Source organism: Vigna unguiculata, chromosome 2 (assembly GCF_004118075.2).
Source record: "Vigna unguiculata cultivar IT97K-499-35 chromosome 2, ASM411807v1, whole genome shotgun sequence".
In the NCBI taxonomy this organism is placed as follows: Eukaryota; Viridiplantae; Streptophyta; class Magnoliopsida; order Fabales; family Fabaceae; genus Vigna; species Vigna unguiculata.
The window spans coordinates 27,841,087-27,857,409 of NC_040280.1; the positions used below are offsets into that span (position 1 = coordinate 27,841,087).

General features: G+C 30.8%; 2 protein-coding genes across 2 annotated transcripts; one reads left to right on the forward strand and one right to left on the reverse strand.

Moving 5' to 3' along the window:
* The first annotated feature begins 2,969 nt into the window (after window positions 1-2,969).
* Window positions 2,970-8,675, forward strand: LOC114173864 (beta-galactosidase 3). Its single transcript, XM_028058516.1, has 19 exons — window positions 2,970-3,327; window positions 3,418-3,513; window positions 3,610-3,722; window positions 3,830-3,896; window positions 4,039-4,131; window positions 4,264-4,407; window positions 4,668-4,756; window positions 4,835-4,940; window positions 5,034-5,121; window positions 5,341-5,459; window positions 5,543-5,707; window positions 5,872-6,056; window positions 6,381-6,490; window positions 6,576-6,685; window positions 6,974-7,084; window positions 7,168-7,281; window positions 7,369-7,571; window positions 7,658-7,994; window positions 8,085-8,675. Exons 1-19 carry the CDS (start codon window positions 3,148-3,150, stop codon window positions 8,211-8,213), a joined length of 2,559 nt encoding a protein of 852 aa, XP_027914317.1. The 5' UTR covers window positions 2,970-3,147; the 3' UTR covers window positions 8,214-8,675.
* A 5,992-nt stretch (window positions 8,676-14,667) lies between these two features.
* LOC114174120 (thioredoxin H1) lies at window positions 14,668-16,315 on the reverse strand. The gene is made up of 3 exons (XM_028058881.1): window positions 16,156-16,315; window positions 15,134-15,256; window positions 14,668-15,015 (listed from the first exon to the last, which is right to left on the reverse strand). The coding sequence occupies exons 1-3, from the start codon at window positions 16,249-16,251 to the stop codon at window positions 14,872-14,874; spliced, it is 363 nt and encodes a 120-aa protein (XP_027914682.1). The 5' UTR covers window positions 16,252-16,315; the 3' UTR covers window positions 14,668-14,871.
* Between the last annotated feature and the right edge of the window lie 8 nt (window positions 16,316-16,323).

The following is a 16,323-nucleotide window of genomic DNA, read 5'->3' on the forward strand; positions in this document are numbered from 1 at the left end:
TAAATTAAAATAAATTTGAACATGCTATCAGTTTGTGAAATCTTATATTTATAATATGTTGCATGATATTTCTTACATCATATCAAATTTATCGTAGCTAAATAATATATTGATAACATTGTTTTTTTACCTTTTATTGATGTTAAGTTTTGTGAATAAAATCAACTCCTACATAACTTTTATCTTGTTTAATCCTTTAGTTTATGTTATTTTTGCATTGTTTCGTATTTTAGTTGTTTTATGTTTTTTTACTTCTAATCTCTATTATGAGTGTGTGAAATAAAACAATAGGAAGCAATTCTGGTGGAGGAAAACAAGTTCAAACTCAAGGAAGCATGATTGGACATGAAAGATTGACTTTTACACAAATAGTCATGTCGAGGGGCACCGAGATCAAGTCCAGCACTGCAAACATCGATAAAGGACTCACCTATACGTATATACTGCCTTGGATCAACCTTGGAAGGCCTAAAATGACCATTGGGCGCCAGGGTCACTCGCAGGGCGAGCTGGTAGCTCGCTGGGCGAAAATGACAGACCAGAACTATAGTATTTGAGTCGCTGGGCGAAAATATGGCTCACCCAGCGAGTTGCATGTCCGAGAACGTCGATTTTAGGCCTTGCTGGGCGAGTGTGAAGCCGCTGGGCGAGAATATTGACCCCAATACGTGAATATGGTTATTTAATCATGTTTTTACGAGAGTATTAAGAGATTCCTCATTTTTCATGAATAGAAACACATTGGGTGCTTGGGAGAGACTCTTGGAGGCTATTAGGGGTGTTCTCCCTTCTCCTTCTTGGGTTTCCTTCTTCATCCATGGAGGTTTTACCCCTTTTGGGTTTGAGAGGATGATGGGCTACAAAATTGGAGGCGGAGATGTGAATGGGAGGCGCAAGTAGAGCATTGAGCACTATTCAAGAACCTTGGGAGAGGGATTGTTTCTACTTCATGGTTCTAATTTCTTTCATATTCTTCAATTTTGTAAAACCCTAAGTTCTCCACCATAGAGAGCAATTTCTATTTGTTGAGATTAGATGTAAAACATTGAATTGTTGTGTAAAATTGTGTTGTTAATTTATATGCTTTTCCAATTCATGTTGGTATTTGATTTCCATGCTTAATGCTTGATGTGGATTGTTCCCATGCTTGATTTGTGATTCTTGAGGTGTTGAGAAACATCTTTAGAATCTAGATTTGAAATTAAATACCTAATGGATGCTTGTATCTATGAATAGAACTTGGTTCATTAGTAATCTTAGATTCTTGAAACTAATGCATGATTTCACTTGTTGAGGATTCAAGGAATTGAAACTTGATGAGTAATCATAGGCTCAAAGGCTCTAGGAATATGATTTGAGTATTCTTGTGAATTGATTTTAACATGAATATGGAATTGGGATAATTTAGAATGCATGAGAATGAAATGGTTGAAGTCTAATCTTGACAAATTGTAAATACACTATGTTAATTTCTTGTTGGACACCAACTGTATCATAAAATACAAAAAAGAGTTTCCATTGTGTTTGTGTGAACTTTGTGTCTAATTGAGTCGTGAATTGCGAGAGTTGTCATGTGTTGCACAAGTTCCTTGGGAGAGAATGATAAAATACTTATTACTTGCTATGTGCGACCGGTGCACTTGCCATGTTGGTTTTTCACTAACATATATTAAAAATAATAGTTAATATGTTAAAATTGATTATTATAATTAATAAATTATTTATGAAAAATAATTGACTTAAAAGATAATAAACTACTATTTGGAATGAAATTACTACAAAATATTAAATAATGTTAGGTTGTGATGTCGCTCACTTAATTTTTCCTTATGCTTGGGACATTATCGAAAGGATAATAATATTTTGATTATTAAATTTTGACAACTTTATTTTATAATCAAATGTGTCATTTTCTAAGTGGTTTTTGAATATTGAGAATGAGAAAAAGGAAAACTGAAAAATCACTTAGAAAATAACACCTAAAGTTGTAAGAAAAATATGTCAAAATTTAGTAGTCAAAAAATCATTTTTCTTAACGGAAATATTGAGACAAGAAAAATAAAGGTGGTAGGAAATTGGTATTACACGAAAGTCTAAAGAAATTGACAAAAAGGGCTAGGCTTGATTTTCCTTTTGTATGGTATCCAAAGCGAGGGTTTTGTGTGTTATGGTTATAGTAATTCTTTAATTTACTATTGCTTTGATTATGCTTTAAAAGAAAATGTCCAACACTGTGAAGTTGTGACAGTGGTAAATGGCTGTTCCGAAGACAATAGGGTAATGGGTTGGCTCAGAGCTGGTTCACATGAAATGACCAATTAAAACCACAAAGAAAGAAGGTAAAGAAAAAAGGGTTTCGTGTTCACATGAAATCAGCACTCATGTGTGGGCCATAAATATCGCATTCATCCACTCACCCATCAAACCAACCAATATATTGCTTAAACTGTTGCTAATTATATTACTAATTCTATGTTAAGCTCTATACAACAAACCACATAGTACGAGAAATAACTGTTTCACGTATTACGTATTGTACCACGTTTTTCATACAAGGTTATTAACGAAGGAGCACCGCTTTTTATGCGAGAAACGAACTTCAGTGTTTACTCGTTAACAACTGAAAATAACACTACTACAATCGGTCAACAAAAAAACTGTTGGAGAACATTTATTTATTTACTTGAGTGGTTTAATTTTAAATTTTAAATAAACTCGAAATGTTTAATATTTGGGGCATTTAATTATTATAGAGTTGTTGCCGTAGCGATATTTATTTAGATCACATTCTTTATGTTATGGTTGTTTGGCACAGAGAATAGACATACCATTATTATTACATAATTATTGTTACTTTGGAGCATTTGTTGGTCGCACAGAGCCACGCTCGAAGCGGTGTTCTCGACACCTGTGGCTACGAATGAGTGTGTGAAAAAAAGCTGTTTTGTGTTACGTCTTTTATAAATTGGTCTACTCAGTACTCAACACTGGGCGGAGTGAGTTTATTAACTTCGTCACTCTCTTCTCTTTCTCTATCTCCTTGGATACCAAAACCATAGCACTCAAACCAACACACTCTCTCTGCCTTTTCTTTCTTCTCTCTCCTAGCATTCCCCCATTGTCTTCTTCGTGAGTGTTGGGGAAAGCATGGAAACCACCTCAGTTTCCAAAATGCAGTTTGCATTGTTTTGTTTGGTGTTGTGGTTGGGTGTTCAGCTGGAGTGGGTTCACTGTGATGTTACCTACGACAGAAAGGCCATTCTCATCAATGGCCAAAGGAGACTCCTTTTTTCTGGCTCTATACATTACCCAAGAAGTACCCCAGATGTAATTTTCTTCTTCCATTTCTGGCAATTTTGTTTTCTTGTTTGGCCATAGAAACTTTACCTTGTTTACTGCTTTTTTTTTTCTGTGTAGATGTGGGAAGATCTGATTTACAAGGCCAAAGAAGGAGGCATAGACGTCATTGAAACCTACGTCTTTTGGAATGTTCACGAGCCTTCTCCTGGCAATGTATTTTACCGACACTATTTCAGTTCCTTAATTTTTTTTTTCTTGTTGAAATTGAGGTTTATTATCTCTGTTCTCTCTCCACGCAATTCGTTTCAGTTCAACTTTGAAGGAAGCTACGATCTTGTGAGGTTCGTGAAGACAATACAGAAAGCGGGGCTATATGCTCATCTTCGCATTGGACCTTATGTCTGTGCAGAATGGAATTTCGGGTACCTTAAAAAATCTCACACCCTTTTGTGTTGTTTGTTTCTAACTCGAGGTTTTGGTCTTGTGGGGTCGTGTTCGATTCTTCAATGATTTCTCTTGTAATGTGCAGAGGATTTCCTGTTTGGCTCAAGTATGTTCCGGGCATCAGTTTTAGAACAGACAATGAACCTTTCAAGGTCTCTCCCTCTAGCGCGTGCGCCCGCACACACATACACACACCTCGAAACCAATTTTCATTTACATTAACTAACTACAGGAAAGTTTGGGATTTCTTTCTACTGAAATGGTTTTGTTGATGACTCGTGAACGGTGTTGCAGAGGGCAATGCAAGGGTTCACTGAGAAGATTGTGGGAATGATGAAGAGTGAGCGACTCTATGAATCTCAGGGTGGCCCTATTATACTCTCTCAGGTGTTGTTTAGCCTCCATTTATTACTTGCTTTCTGTGTATCTATCTTCAACCACTAGTGGCTGTAGACTTTTCAGTTTAGATCTGACTAAATGGCTATAATAATAGTGATAAATGCACAATTGCTGTTTCAGATTGAGAATGAGTATGGGGCACAGAGTAAATTGCTTGGACCTGCTGGCCAACGTTACGTGAACTGGGCTGCAAAAATGGCTATTGAAACGGGAACGGGGGTCCCCTGGGTGATGTGCAAGGAAGATGATGCACCAGATCCAGTGGTGAGCATTCTCATTCATCCTTCCTCTAGAAAGTTATGTACTGTAGTATTACATGCTGTGCTCAGACGCACCATCAACATATTTTTATATTTTTGATTCTGTTGTTATTATTATTATTATTATTTTTGTTGTTGTTGTTGTTGTTATTATTATATAAAAATGGAGCATCTTACGAATTGTAGCCCCAACCTTTCCTTTTCAAGAACCTTGCATGTTCAGGAGTGTGGTTCATAAATCTATTTGTTTCCTTTTAATGGCAGATAAACACATGCAATGGGTTTTACTGTGATTATTTTACTCCGAATAAACCCTATAAGCCTTCAATGTGGACCGAGGCTTGGAGTGGCTGGTAATCATTTTTATTGTTACTCTCTAGGTTTGGGATTAAAGAAATGAGCTTGTATAATTTTTTCTCTCAAATATGTAGGTTTTCTGAATTTGGAGGTTCAATTCATGAAAGACCTGTTCAAGATTTGGCATTTGCAGTTGCCCGATTCATACAGAAAGGAGGGTCTTTTGTTAACTACTACATGGTTGGTTTCTTATCCACTAACTCAATTGATAAATTGACAATGAAGATGATGACAACAGCATTTACTCTAGTAATTTTCCTTTGCACATTGTAGTATCATGGGGGAACCAATTTTGGCCGTACAGCTGGAGGCCCTTTCATCACTACAAGTTATGATTATGATGCTCCACTGGATGAATATGGTGAGAACTGATAATTTTGTAATTTATGTAACTACTGGCTATTGCTGTTTTTTTATTTAATTGATTCAATCACATCTATATCAACAATTTTCCATCCGAAAACTTGTTCATTGGTCTGAAGTATCGCACTCTAAATGCTTTCGTTAGTCGTCCCAACATTACTCCCAGACTTTATTGCTGATTATTTAACTGACTACATAAGTTAAACAAAAATGATAGGTTTGATTAGGCAACCGAAGTATGGTCATCTGAAAGAGCTTCACAAGGCCATCAAGATGTGTGAGCGGGCTTTAGTTTCAACTGACCCTGCTGTTACTTCATTGGGGAACTTTCAACAGGTTTAACATCTTTTTCTCTGTCTCTCTCTTCACTGTGCCAAAACTTTCTTTACTGACCCTAGTGAGTATTTTCTTTTTTCTAGGCTCATGTATACTCTACAAAATCTGGAGACTGTGCTGCATTCCTCGCAAACTATGATACAAAATCTTCTGTTAGAGTGATGTTCAACAATATGCACTATAACTTACCTCCGTGGTCCATCAGCATCCTTCCTGATTGCAGAAATGCTGTTTTCAATACAGCAAAAGTATGTACTAAAAGTCTTAGATTTGAATCCATATTCCTTTGGTACTCTGGGATCACCATTATGCTTCCTCGCACACAATTTTATACACCTTCAGTATCGTCATCAATGGTATTCAACAATTTAAAATTGTATAAAGCCACTAAATTCATCTTCTCGTCTGTTAGGTTGGAGTGCAAACATCTCAGATGCAAATGCTGCCAACAAATACTCATATGTTCTCATGGGAGAGATTTGAGGAGGACGTTTCTTCTCTTGATGACAGCTCTGCAATTGCAATCACTACTTCTGGTCTCCTGGAACAGATAAATGTAACACGGGATACAAGTGATTATCTTTGGTATATAACCAGGTAAGCTTGATTTTCTAAATTTGTTTAGGCTTGCTTCTTAAGTAAGCGACTTTGCCAATCTCGTGTTGTTTTAGTTCCGCCTACCACACATTGACACTTTGATCAATATGTAGTCCTCATGCTTAACAATTCCCTGTGTTCATTTTTCAAATAGCAGATTACTTGCATTAACCATGAAAATAGTTGGCTAATTTATAGATGCTTAATATGGAATTGACAACATGAGATGGCTTTGACATTTAATGGAATCTCTCATAGGATCCTGCTACTGGACGTTTAGAGACCATTTTCTCCTCACTAATTATTTCATGTCTATTTTTCTAGTGTTGATATAGATTCATCCGAATCTTTTGTCCGAGGAGGCACACTACCCTCTCTCATTGTTCAATCCACGGGCCATGCCGTGCATGTTTTTATCAACGGTCAACTTTCAGGTGTGTAGTCTCTGCTTTCTTCTTTACTAGATCTCCCTTCCATGTTATTAGCCAAAGGAAACATGATAAATATGATTGAAAACAGGTTCTGCCTTTGGAACACGGGAGGATAGGAGATTCAGATATACTGGCCCAGTAAACCTCCGAGCTGGAACAAACAGAATAGCTCTGCTCAGTGTTGCTGTTGGGCTTCCTGTAAGTTCTTTTCCACCTTTAATTTCCAAAAAAATAAATCCTATTACATCCAAGTATCGATCAATGCAATCCATTGTCAAAATCCAATTTTTCAGAAAAGTCATTTAAGGTTTATTTCATATGGTTTCTCCTTGAGTTTTCCTACGAAACATCTCAACCTTTTTTTTAATTGAGCGAGTTGTCATTGTGTCCACTAATTCTCCTCATCGTTGTCTCTACTGTGCTTATAAAGGCTTTATTCTTGTCTATTAATGATTAATATCATTATTTTCGGATGTGTTGTCATAGAATGTGGGAGGACATTTTGAGACTTGGAGCACAGGAATCCTTGGTCCTGTTGTACTCCGGGGACTTGACCAAGGAAAGTTGGATTTATCATGGCAAAAGTGGACTTATCAGGTTGCTTAGTCTTACTTTAGCTTCTTGAGTAGTCTTGGTTTCAAAGGAATTTTTTAATCAAGACATGCCAACTTTTTAAACAGGTTGGGCTGAAAGGAGAGGCCATGAATCTTGCATCTCCAAATGGTATCACTTCTGTAGAGTGGATGCAGTCAGCATTAGTTTCAGACAAAAATCAACCACTGACATGGCACAAGGTAAAAATAAACAGAAATCTGCTTAAGCCTCATGGAAACCAATTAGTGGCCATAGAAAAATGATAAAATTTATTGGTATATTTGCAGACTTATTTTGATGCTCCAGATGGAGATGAGCCGTTGGCATTGGACATGGAGGGTATGGGTAAAGGTCAGATATGGATTAATGGACTGAGCATTGGAAGATACTGGACTGCTCCAGCTGTTGGTAATTGCAACGGTTGCAGCTATGCAGGCACCTTCAGACCTCCAAAGTGCCAGGTTGGTTGTGGCAAACCAACCCAGCGGTGGTAAGTATTATTTTTTGTCGACATTGTAGGTAATGGTTGGCACAGTCAGGCTCAGAGTCCCTTATATTTGGTACTAAACATTTCAGGTACCATGTACCTCGATCTTGGTTGAAGCCAAATCATAATCTGCTAGTTGTTTTTGAGGAACTTGGGGGAGAGCCTTCAAAGATTTCAATTGCAAAGAGATCAGTGAGCAGTGTCTGCGCTGATGTGTCTGAGTACCATCCAAATGTTAGGAATTGGCACCTTGAGAGCTATGGGAAATCAGAAGAGTTCCATCCTCCCAAGGTTCACTTGCATTGCAGTCCTGGCCAAAGCATCTCTTCCATTAAATTTGCAAGCTTTGGAACTCCTTTGGGGACCTGTGGAAATTATGAGCAGGGAGTTTGTCATTCTCCCTCTTCCTATTCCATCTTGGAGAAGGTACTCTTCAACTCCATTTCTTAATCCAACTTTGCAATAAGATTTTCTATAGATGATTCCATAACTAATGTTCTTTGTTACTTATCTCAGAAATGTATAGGGAAGGCCAGATGCACGGTCACTGTATCAAACAGTAACTTTGGGCATGACCCTTGTCCAAATGTGTTGAAGAGGTTATCAGTTGAAGCTGTTTGCACTCCAACCAAGTGGAGGGGATGAATGATTAAAAGCACCATTATACGTGCAGTATGCAGTGACTTAACAAGGAAAAGTCAAGAACAATAATAGTATAGGTAATGTTAGTGCCATAGTCGTTTTAGGGAGACTTAGTTACTAAATTCTGATATGTTGGTGCCGAAGGCACGAGGTTTATGATTTTTATTGAGTGATGTGTCAACGGGATTGTGTAAATTAGTGATTATTGAATAGGAGAGAGTTTTAAACCAAGAGTTCAAAATTTGGACCCTTGTGTGTGAATTTGGAGTGGTAGTTCCCTGCCTTCAAAGTTTTAACTATAGGCACGGGAAAGATAGGAACTTTGGTTGGTGTGATGTTTTTTTTTTTTTGGTTTTAGTTTGTGGGGTAAATTAAACTCCAAATCAGGTTTAAGTTAGGAGCGGATCCTACTGTAACCGTTCTCTCAACCAAGCTGATTTATAGTTTATTGTTCTCTGCACGTTACCTTCTTTTCTTCTTTCTTTTTGCTTTTATGTTGCAGCATTTACCAATGGCTGTGTAGGCATAGATTTGTAAGTGCGGTGCCTTAGGGCGTTGTAGATTTATAGTTTATTGTTCTCTAACTTTTTTTTTTTTATTTATTTATAAATTTGTCTTTAAAAATGGTTTGTTCTACATAGTGAAGTTTAGTGTTATTATATTTGATGACGAAATATAAAGTTAAGAAATAAAATCAAACAAAGAACTTTAAAAAGAGATGAAATAAAGGGTTAAGAATGTTTTAGTTATTAAATTGGAATTGTCCTGTTTAAAATTTTGATATAATTTTGATATATTTTAGTCTCTAAACTTTATAAATAAGTTAATATAGTTTTTTTAGCTTAATTATGTTAAAAAAAATTTACATTAAATTTGTTTATATTACACATTTGTACTTCAATATTTGTTGAAAAACATTTTTATATGTAAAAGAATTTAATAAATTGAAATAAAAGGAGTATATTAATTATTTTTTAAGTTTAAAACTTAAAATAAATTTTAAAGTTAGACAAATTTCAATTTTATGTCAAAAATTAGAAACTAAATAAATAATTAATCCAAAAATAAAACATTTAAGGATGTTAGAAAATTGAATTTAACTTAATTTTTATTAGATTAAATTGATTTACTAAATTATATTAGGAATTTATAATGAACTTAATCGTGCTTTTGTACTGTAGTTGTATAAAATAAAAAACAATTTACTAAGACTATAAATGTAAAAATATGTAAGTTGTTGAATCTAGGTTTATCGACGTGTAATATGTAGTGATATTAAGCATATTAGTATACGGTTATGATGTATCAATACTTTAACTTGGATCACATATCATATCCGATACTTTAATGATAATTATCAATGAAGTATCTATTCATAAAGTTGTAGTTAGAGATGGCAAATAAACCCGTGCCCGTGGGTATCACCCGAACCCGTCCCCGTTTTGACGGGGAATCCCCGCTTTGACTGGGTATGGGTACGGGTATGGGTAATACCCGAAATTTTCAACTGGGGATGGGATGGGGATGGGGATATATATATACCCGCCCAAATACCCGTCCCCGCTTAAATTACTAAACTATTTATAATTTATTAAATAATCTAAAAAATATATATAAATAAATAATATATTTACACATAAAATATAATATAATATAATATAATATAATATAGTATATATACATATAAATAAAATATACTTTTATATATATATATATATATATTTACACATATACATGTAATATAATATAATATACATATAATATATATACATAATAATATAATATAATATATATAATATATACGTATAAAACAAATTAATCATTTAACTAGTGAGATCTTTTATAAACAAATTTATAACATTACAAATTTATAAAAATTTAAAAGAAATATATATATATATATATATATATATATATATATAAACATAAAATATCTACGCATATACATATAATATATATACATAATAATATAATATATATTATTATATTTATATTATTATATAATATAATATAATATATACTTAAAATAAATATATATCTATAAATATATATATATATATATATATATATATATATATATATATATATATATATATATATATATATATATAAACATAAGATATCCACACATATAATATATATACATAATAATAATAATATAATATATAATATAATATAATATATATAAATAATTATATATATATATATATAAACATAAGATATCCACACATATAATATATATATACATAGTAATATAATATAATATAATATATATATATATATATATATATATATATATATATAACATATTTCTCATTCTCTTTGTTTTTTGTTATATAACATATTGACAATTGCTTCAGTTTTAGATCCAAGGTACAAGATGGACATGTTAGAATATTATTTTTATAAATTGTATGGTAATGATTTTGATCTGAAACTTAGTAGGATTCGTCAAATGTGCTATGATTTGGTTTTGGAATATCAATCAAAAAAGAATGAAACTTCTTCTTATAGAGCTACATCATTGGAGTTGGGAAAGGATGTTGATAATGATGCGAATGAATTTTTAGAGTTTATGGCAAAAAAGAAAAAATCTAGAACTACAGTTATGAAAACAAAGTTGGATTATTACTTGGAAGAAGATAATTTGTCGGTTACACAAGAATTTGATATCCTATCATGGTGGAAAACAAATGGGTTAAAGTTTCCAACCCTTCAAGCAATTGCAAGGGATGTTTTAGCTATTCCAATAACAACTGTAGCTTTTGAATCTGCTTTTAGTACTGGTGGTCAGATATTAACTTCTCACCGTAGTCGACTTCATCATATTACTATAGAGGCTTTGATGTGTACAAGAAGTTGGATATGGAACTCAAACCATCTAGGTAAGTTACTCAAATTTATTAATATTTTTTGTTAGTATTTTTTGTGAATTCTCATCTAATATTCTACATTTGGTGTTTGTAGGTGTTAAAAAATTAAAAGGAAAAGATGTTCTCATGAGTGAAAATGAATCTGATGAAGAAGGTACATTATATTCTAGTAATTAAAATTTTCAATTTCAATTATTATATCATATCTAATTTTTCATTTTTTTTCTATGTGTAGGTGGATCGAATGCAAATGAAACCACTGATCATTTGTAAAATTAATAAATATTTTGGTTATTATAAAATTTTAGTAATGTGTAATTTTTTAGCTTTTATATAATTATTTGAATTTTATTTAGTTGTTATTTGATACTTTAATTTGAGATTTATACTATTATAATATTTTTCTTAATATTTGACATCATGAAAATCAAAAAGAGTATGTTATTTTAATATTGAATATTTTGATAGTATCATGATTCCGTTGGTGTGATTTTTAATTTTTTTTTATAAAAAATATTTAATTGATGTATGGAACAATAAAAAAATGGGTATGGGTATGGGTATAAGAAAATACCCGTTACCCGGTGGGGATGGGGATGGGTAAAAAGTTGTATTCCCGTTGGGTTTGGGGATGGATGAATTTTTATTATGGGGATGGGGATGGGATCATGATACCCGTACCCGCGCCCCGTTGCCATCCCTAGTTGTAGTACATTACAATGAAATATTTGAATAATGATAAATTTGAGTGACAAAAAATAATTAGTCACTATATAGTGACCAATTTGACAACTAAAATAGTTCCAAAAATTTATAATTCGTCTCTAAATTGATAATTAAAATAGATTTAATTATGAATTGATTTTTAAATTAGTCACCAACATTAACTACTAGGTTTTGGCTACTATAATAATTAATTGGTCTTTAATTAGAAATTTGGATTCACACATTAACAATCATATATTTATTATGTTTGTAAGAATTATTGTAAAATTTTCAATATTCATATATCATGTATCTATCACGTATCGTATCAACATATAAGATATATGTCGTATTCGATAGATATATCATATATGTGCATCATATCTTTACGTGTTCTCTTTGGAAAAAAATACTTAAGAACTTGAACCTTTAAAATAATTTACATTTAATTTAACCAATAGACCAGAGTTTGTTATGAAATCAGTAAATATATATTAAATAATAAAATTATATTTTAGACAGGGTATGACTTATTCAAACATAACAACATATTCCATATCTTTTAAACATAGCAACATAATTTATATTTTGAAAATTTTAAAAAAATATATGAGATGAATTATACATAGAATTAATAATAATAATTTATAAATTGTAAACATTAATTATTTTAAATAAAAAAATTAAGTTAAAATAAAATGAGTTCAGTTGCTTATTTAATACCAACATCAGCTTCTCAAATTAATTCATTTTCTCATAAAATATTTTCTGAGTAAACAATTAATTGAGTCGTGCTAGCTTCATTACTCTACTATGTAATTTTTTCTTATTTTTATTTTGTTGTAATTGTTTAAGATTTATTAGCTTGATTACGTAACAAGCTACACGATGACTGTATTATAAAGAAATATAAATATAATTATCTATGTCTCTATATTTATATATTTCTTTTTTCGGTACACAATTTTTAACCACTATTTTAAAATATTTTGTACGTAACTGTCACAATTTTTTTTTTCTTTTTCATACTTTGTTATTATATTTGTAACTTCTACTTAATGCAATTATTAATTAATTATTTTAAAAATATAATTGTTAACCGATTTTTTAAAAGTATCCGTTATTTTGAAATTCCTTTCTAAAACTGTCACATGTTTTTCTTTTTTTTCTTTTTTCTCTATTATACTTTTATTATAGTTGTAGTTTCTACAGTTAAATTTTAGTACTCTTATTATTTTTCTCTTATATATTATCTTAATCAAAAAATATATATATATATATATATATATATATATATAATTGTATAATTATAATTATATATAAAGATATTTTTTGTGTTCACAATTATTTATTCTTAATTTATTTTTTATAATATAATTATTTATTTGTTTTTGAAAACTAATCTTTATTTTTACATGTTTTCTATAAAATTATTGTATCAATTCTTTTTATTGTTTAACAATTATTTCTTTTTCTTTTCCTATTTATTTCACTTATTTTTAATAAATATAAATTTACTTTGTACATTAATTTAATAATATTACAATATAATTATTTACTAACATAATATTATATATATTTAAAAAATACAGACACAAATACACATGTTTACCCTAGTATATATAAAGAGATTATCTTTATTGTGTTTATAATTACTTATTTTAATTTACTCTTTACAATATAATTATTTTTTTTAAAGACTATAACCATTATTTTTACATATTTTCTATAAAACTATTCTAACAACTAGTGTATATGTGATATTATATTAATAGGTAATATTAATATAATATTATTAAGTTATAATATATAAAATAAAATTATATTTATTAAAAATAAAGTGAAATATATCAGAAAAGATAAGAGAATAACTATTGATAAATAAAGAAAAATAGAGAAGCATAAATAAAGGATTTTATAAAAAAAGTTTATAAAAGTGATGGTCAATTTTCAAAAATTTTATAAATAATTATATTTTAAAGAGTAAAATTGATATTTTGAAATGTGGACACAAAAGAGAAATCCTCTTTATATATTGTTAATATGTTTAATACCAATTTTGAAATGAGTTCAGTTGCTTATTTAATACCAACATATTTGAGAAAAAAATTAAATATTTCACTAATTTAAATAACCTATATCTATATAAGGAAGATACTTCTATTTTATTTTTTATAATATAATTATTAATTAATTTTAAAAAAAAATTGTTAACTTCTTTTTTAGAAATAACCATTATTTTAAAATATTTTGTATAAAACTTATTTTTTCTCTCTTATATATTGACTTAATTAATTTACATATATTATTAATATATAATACAATATATGTTTAAAATAAATTGAACACAAAAACATTTTGTTTACACTAATGATAATAATTAGACTAGTAACAGACTTATTTAAAACATGATATTATAAGAAAAATAATACTTTGACCCTGCTAAAAAATATATTCACTTGACAACTCTCTGATAATATAATAAAAATGTATATTAGATTTTAAAATAAAAAATAAAATAAATATGATTAAATATTATTATGAATTGTAATATTTTTTTTATGGTGTCAACTTACCGCCACTCATATTATAATAGTTTTTAAAAAAAACTATGATGATGAGTGTGTAAGAAAAATATATAATTTAGTATAATAATGAGAACTACATGTTTATTTCTTGAAATACATTTCATAATAAATCACCCATGGGACAAAATCATTTTGTAAAAATCCAATAAACTCAAGTTGGTTTGGGTCACTATGTGAGTTCTTGTTACGCGAGCGAATTTCATCTATTTATAGCACCACGACTCATTCTTTGATTGACTTAAAATTTCTCCACAGTTCATCAGCATGTAAAATCAAGAGAACTTGTGTAACTATGATTCATGATATATATAACACCATCCACTATTATTTAAGACTGAAACAAAGCACCAGTTGGTGTATCCAGAAACAGATGACAGAGTAAAAAACTACTTAGTGAAATAGCAAAAATAAGTGTAGTACAAGATTCTAAAACATAAATATACCAAAACATAAAATGTCTTTGAAGCTGAAAGTAAAGTGCTAAGATGAGGAAGATTATGCAGTAGATGCAGAGAGATGTTTCTCTATTGTCTGCTGCAATTCTTCCTTCTTTGCTCCCACCACTTTGCCCAGAAGACTTCCCTCTTTCACAAACACAAAAGTAGGCATTGCCTCAACAGCAAAATCTTGAGCAACACTCTGCAGTCAACAAATTGTTTATCATTATTCTCTAAACCAGTATATTCTTTTCTTCTTTTTATCTGCTGTTTTGCTTGACAAAATAATAAATATATAACTAAGTGATTATTTACTTTACCTTTAATTCGTCTACATCCACCTTCAGAAATATGGCATTTGTGTATTTCTTAGCCAGTTCAGCCAGGAATGGAGAAATGAAACGGCATGGTCCACACCAAGAAGCAGTAAAATCCACCACAATCTGACACAATTACCATTGAAATGTAACTACATATTATAATATCACACATTTTTATAAGATCAAACTTACATATTTTTCATAACTCTTACATAAATGGAATTACCCCACAAATATTATATCTCACAGATCTTGCAAAAGGACAAATGATGAGAGCAGGAAGGTTAAAAACTGACTATTTCAAAGCTTAATATTATCAAGCCACTGATAACAAATTAATCATCGTGTTTGATTAGTGTTTACGATGATTAACATATATGGCACACGATTCAATTTGATTACCACAATACTTTTTTGGTAAATCTGATGATATACACAGCACTCAAGATCAATTCAAGATCAATTTTGAAAATCAAACTCACGAGTTGTTCACAAAAAGTGCAATGAGTATAGCGTGCAAAAACAGTGAAAAGAAATCATTATGTATGATCCTCCACACACATGCGATCTACGAAAAGTGCAATTTCATTAACAGTTAATGAAAAACCCTAGATTAACAAGCTCGATGGATAATGAAAAATAAAATCAGTAGAGTCCTCCACAGTTTCTTTCGTCCTCATCGGATTCAGAGAAACATATATTCTCCAAAAAGCAATACAAATCATCACCACAAAAAAAAACATAATTTTTTTTTTTCAGAATCCTCTTTTAATCAAGTTTCAGAACCAGTGAAGGATGAATCAAAATATAACAAGAAACGGCAAAGTTAAGCACAGATCGAATCCAACGATGCACCCTTCAGACCATTTATTAATAAAACGATACATGATATATGAGACGTAACATGATGTGAAAATGACAACAAAAACGAAACAAAATTAAGAATCATAACATAAATTGAGATCGATCGATCCATGCAGATATAAAAATAAAAATAAAAACGAATAAAGATGGATACGTACGAGTTTCTTTGATTCATTGCCTTTTTGGAGTTGTTCCGTCCATGCCTCAATGGTGTGGCAGCCGATGACTTGTCCCTCTTCCGATGCGCCAGCCATTCTCTGAATCCTTATTTTCTCAGAAAGAAACCTTTGACAGTTACAAAATTTCAATTGAATATCAGAACATAG

What these genes read in the sequence shown, in the direction of transcription:
- LOC114173864 (XM_028058516.1), top strand. Translation starts at nt 3,148, where the DNA reads ATGGAAACCACCTCAGTTTCCAAAATGCAGTTTGCATTGTTTTGTTTG. An exon ending in ACGAGCCTTCTCCTGGCAAT is followed by an intron (nt 3,514 to 3,609) that starts GTATTTTACCGA and finishes AATTCGTTTCAG; the next exon opens with TTCAACTTTGAAGGAAGCTA. An exon ending in GCCCTATTATACTCTCTCAG is followed by an intron (nt 4,132 to 4,263) that starts GTGTTGTTTAGC and finishes TTGCTGTTTCAG; the next exon opens with ATTGAGAATGAGTATGGGGC.
- LOC114174120 (XM_028058881.1), bottom strand. Translation starts at nt 16,251, where the DNA reads ATGGCTGGCGCATCGGAAGAGGGACAAGTCATCGGCTGCCACACCATT. An exon ending in GCAATGAATCAAAGAAACTC is followed by an intron (nt 15,257 to 16,155) that starts GTACGTATCCAT and finishes TAATTGTGTCAG; the next exon opens with ATTGTGGTGGATTTTACTGC. An exon ending in TGGATGTAGACGAATTAAAG is followed by an intron (nt 15,016 to 15,133) that starts GTAAAGTAAATA and finishes TGTTGACTGCAG; the next exon opens with AGTGTTGCTCAAGATTTTGC.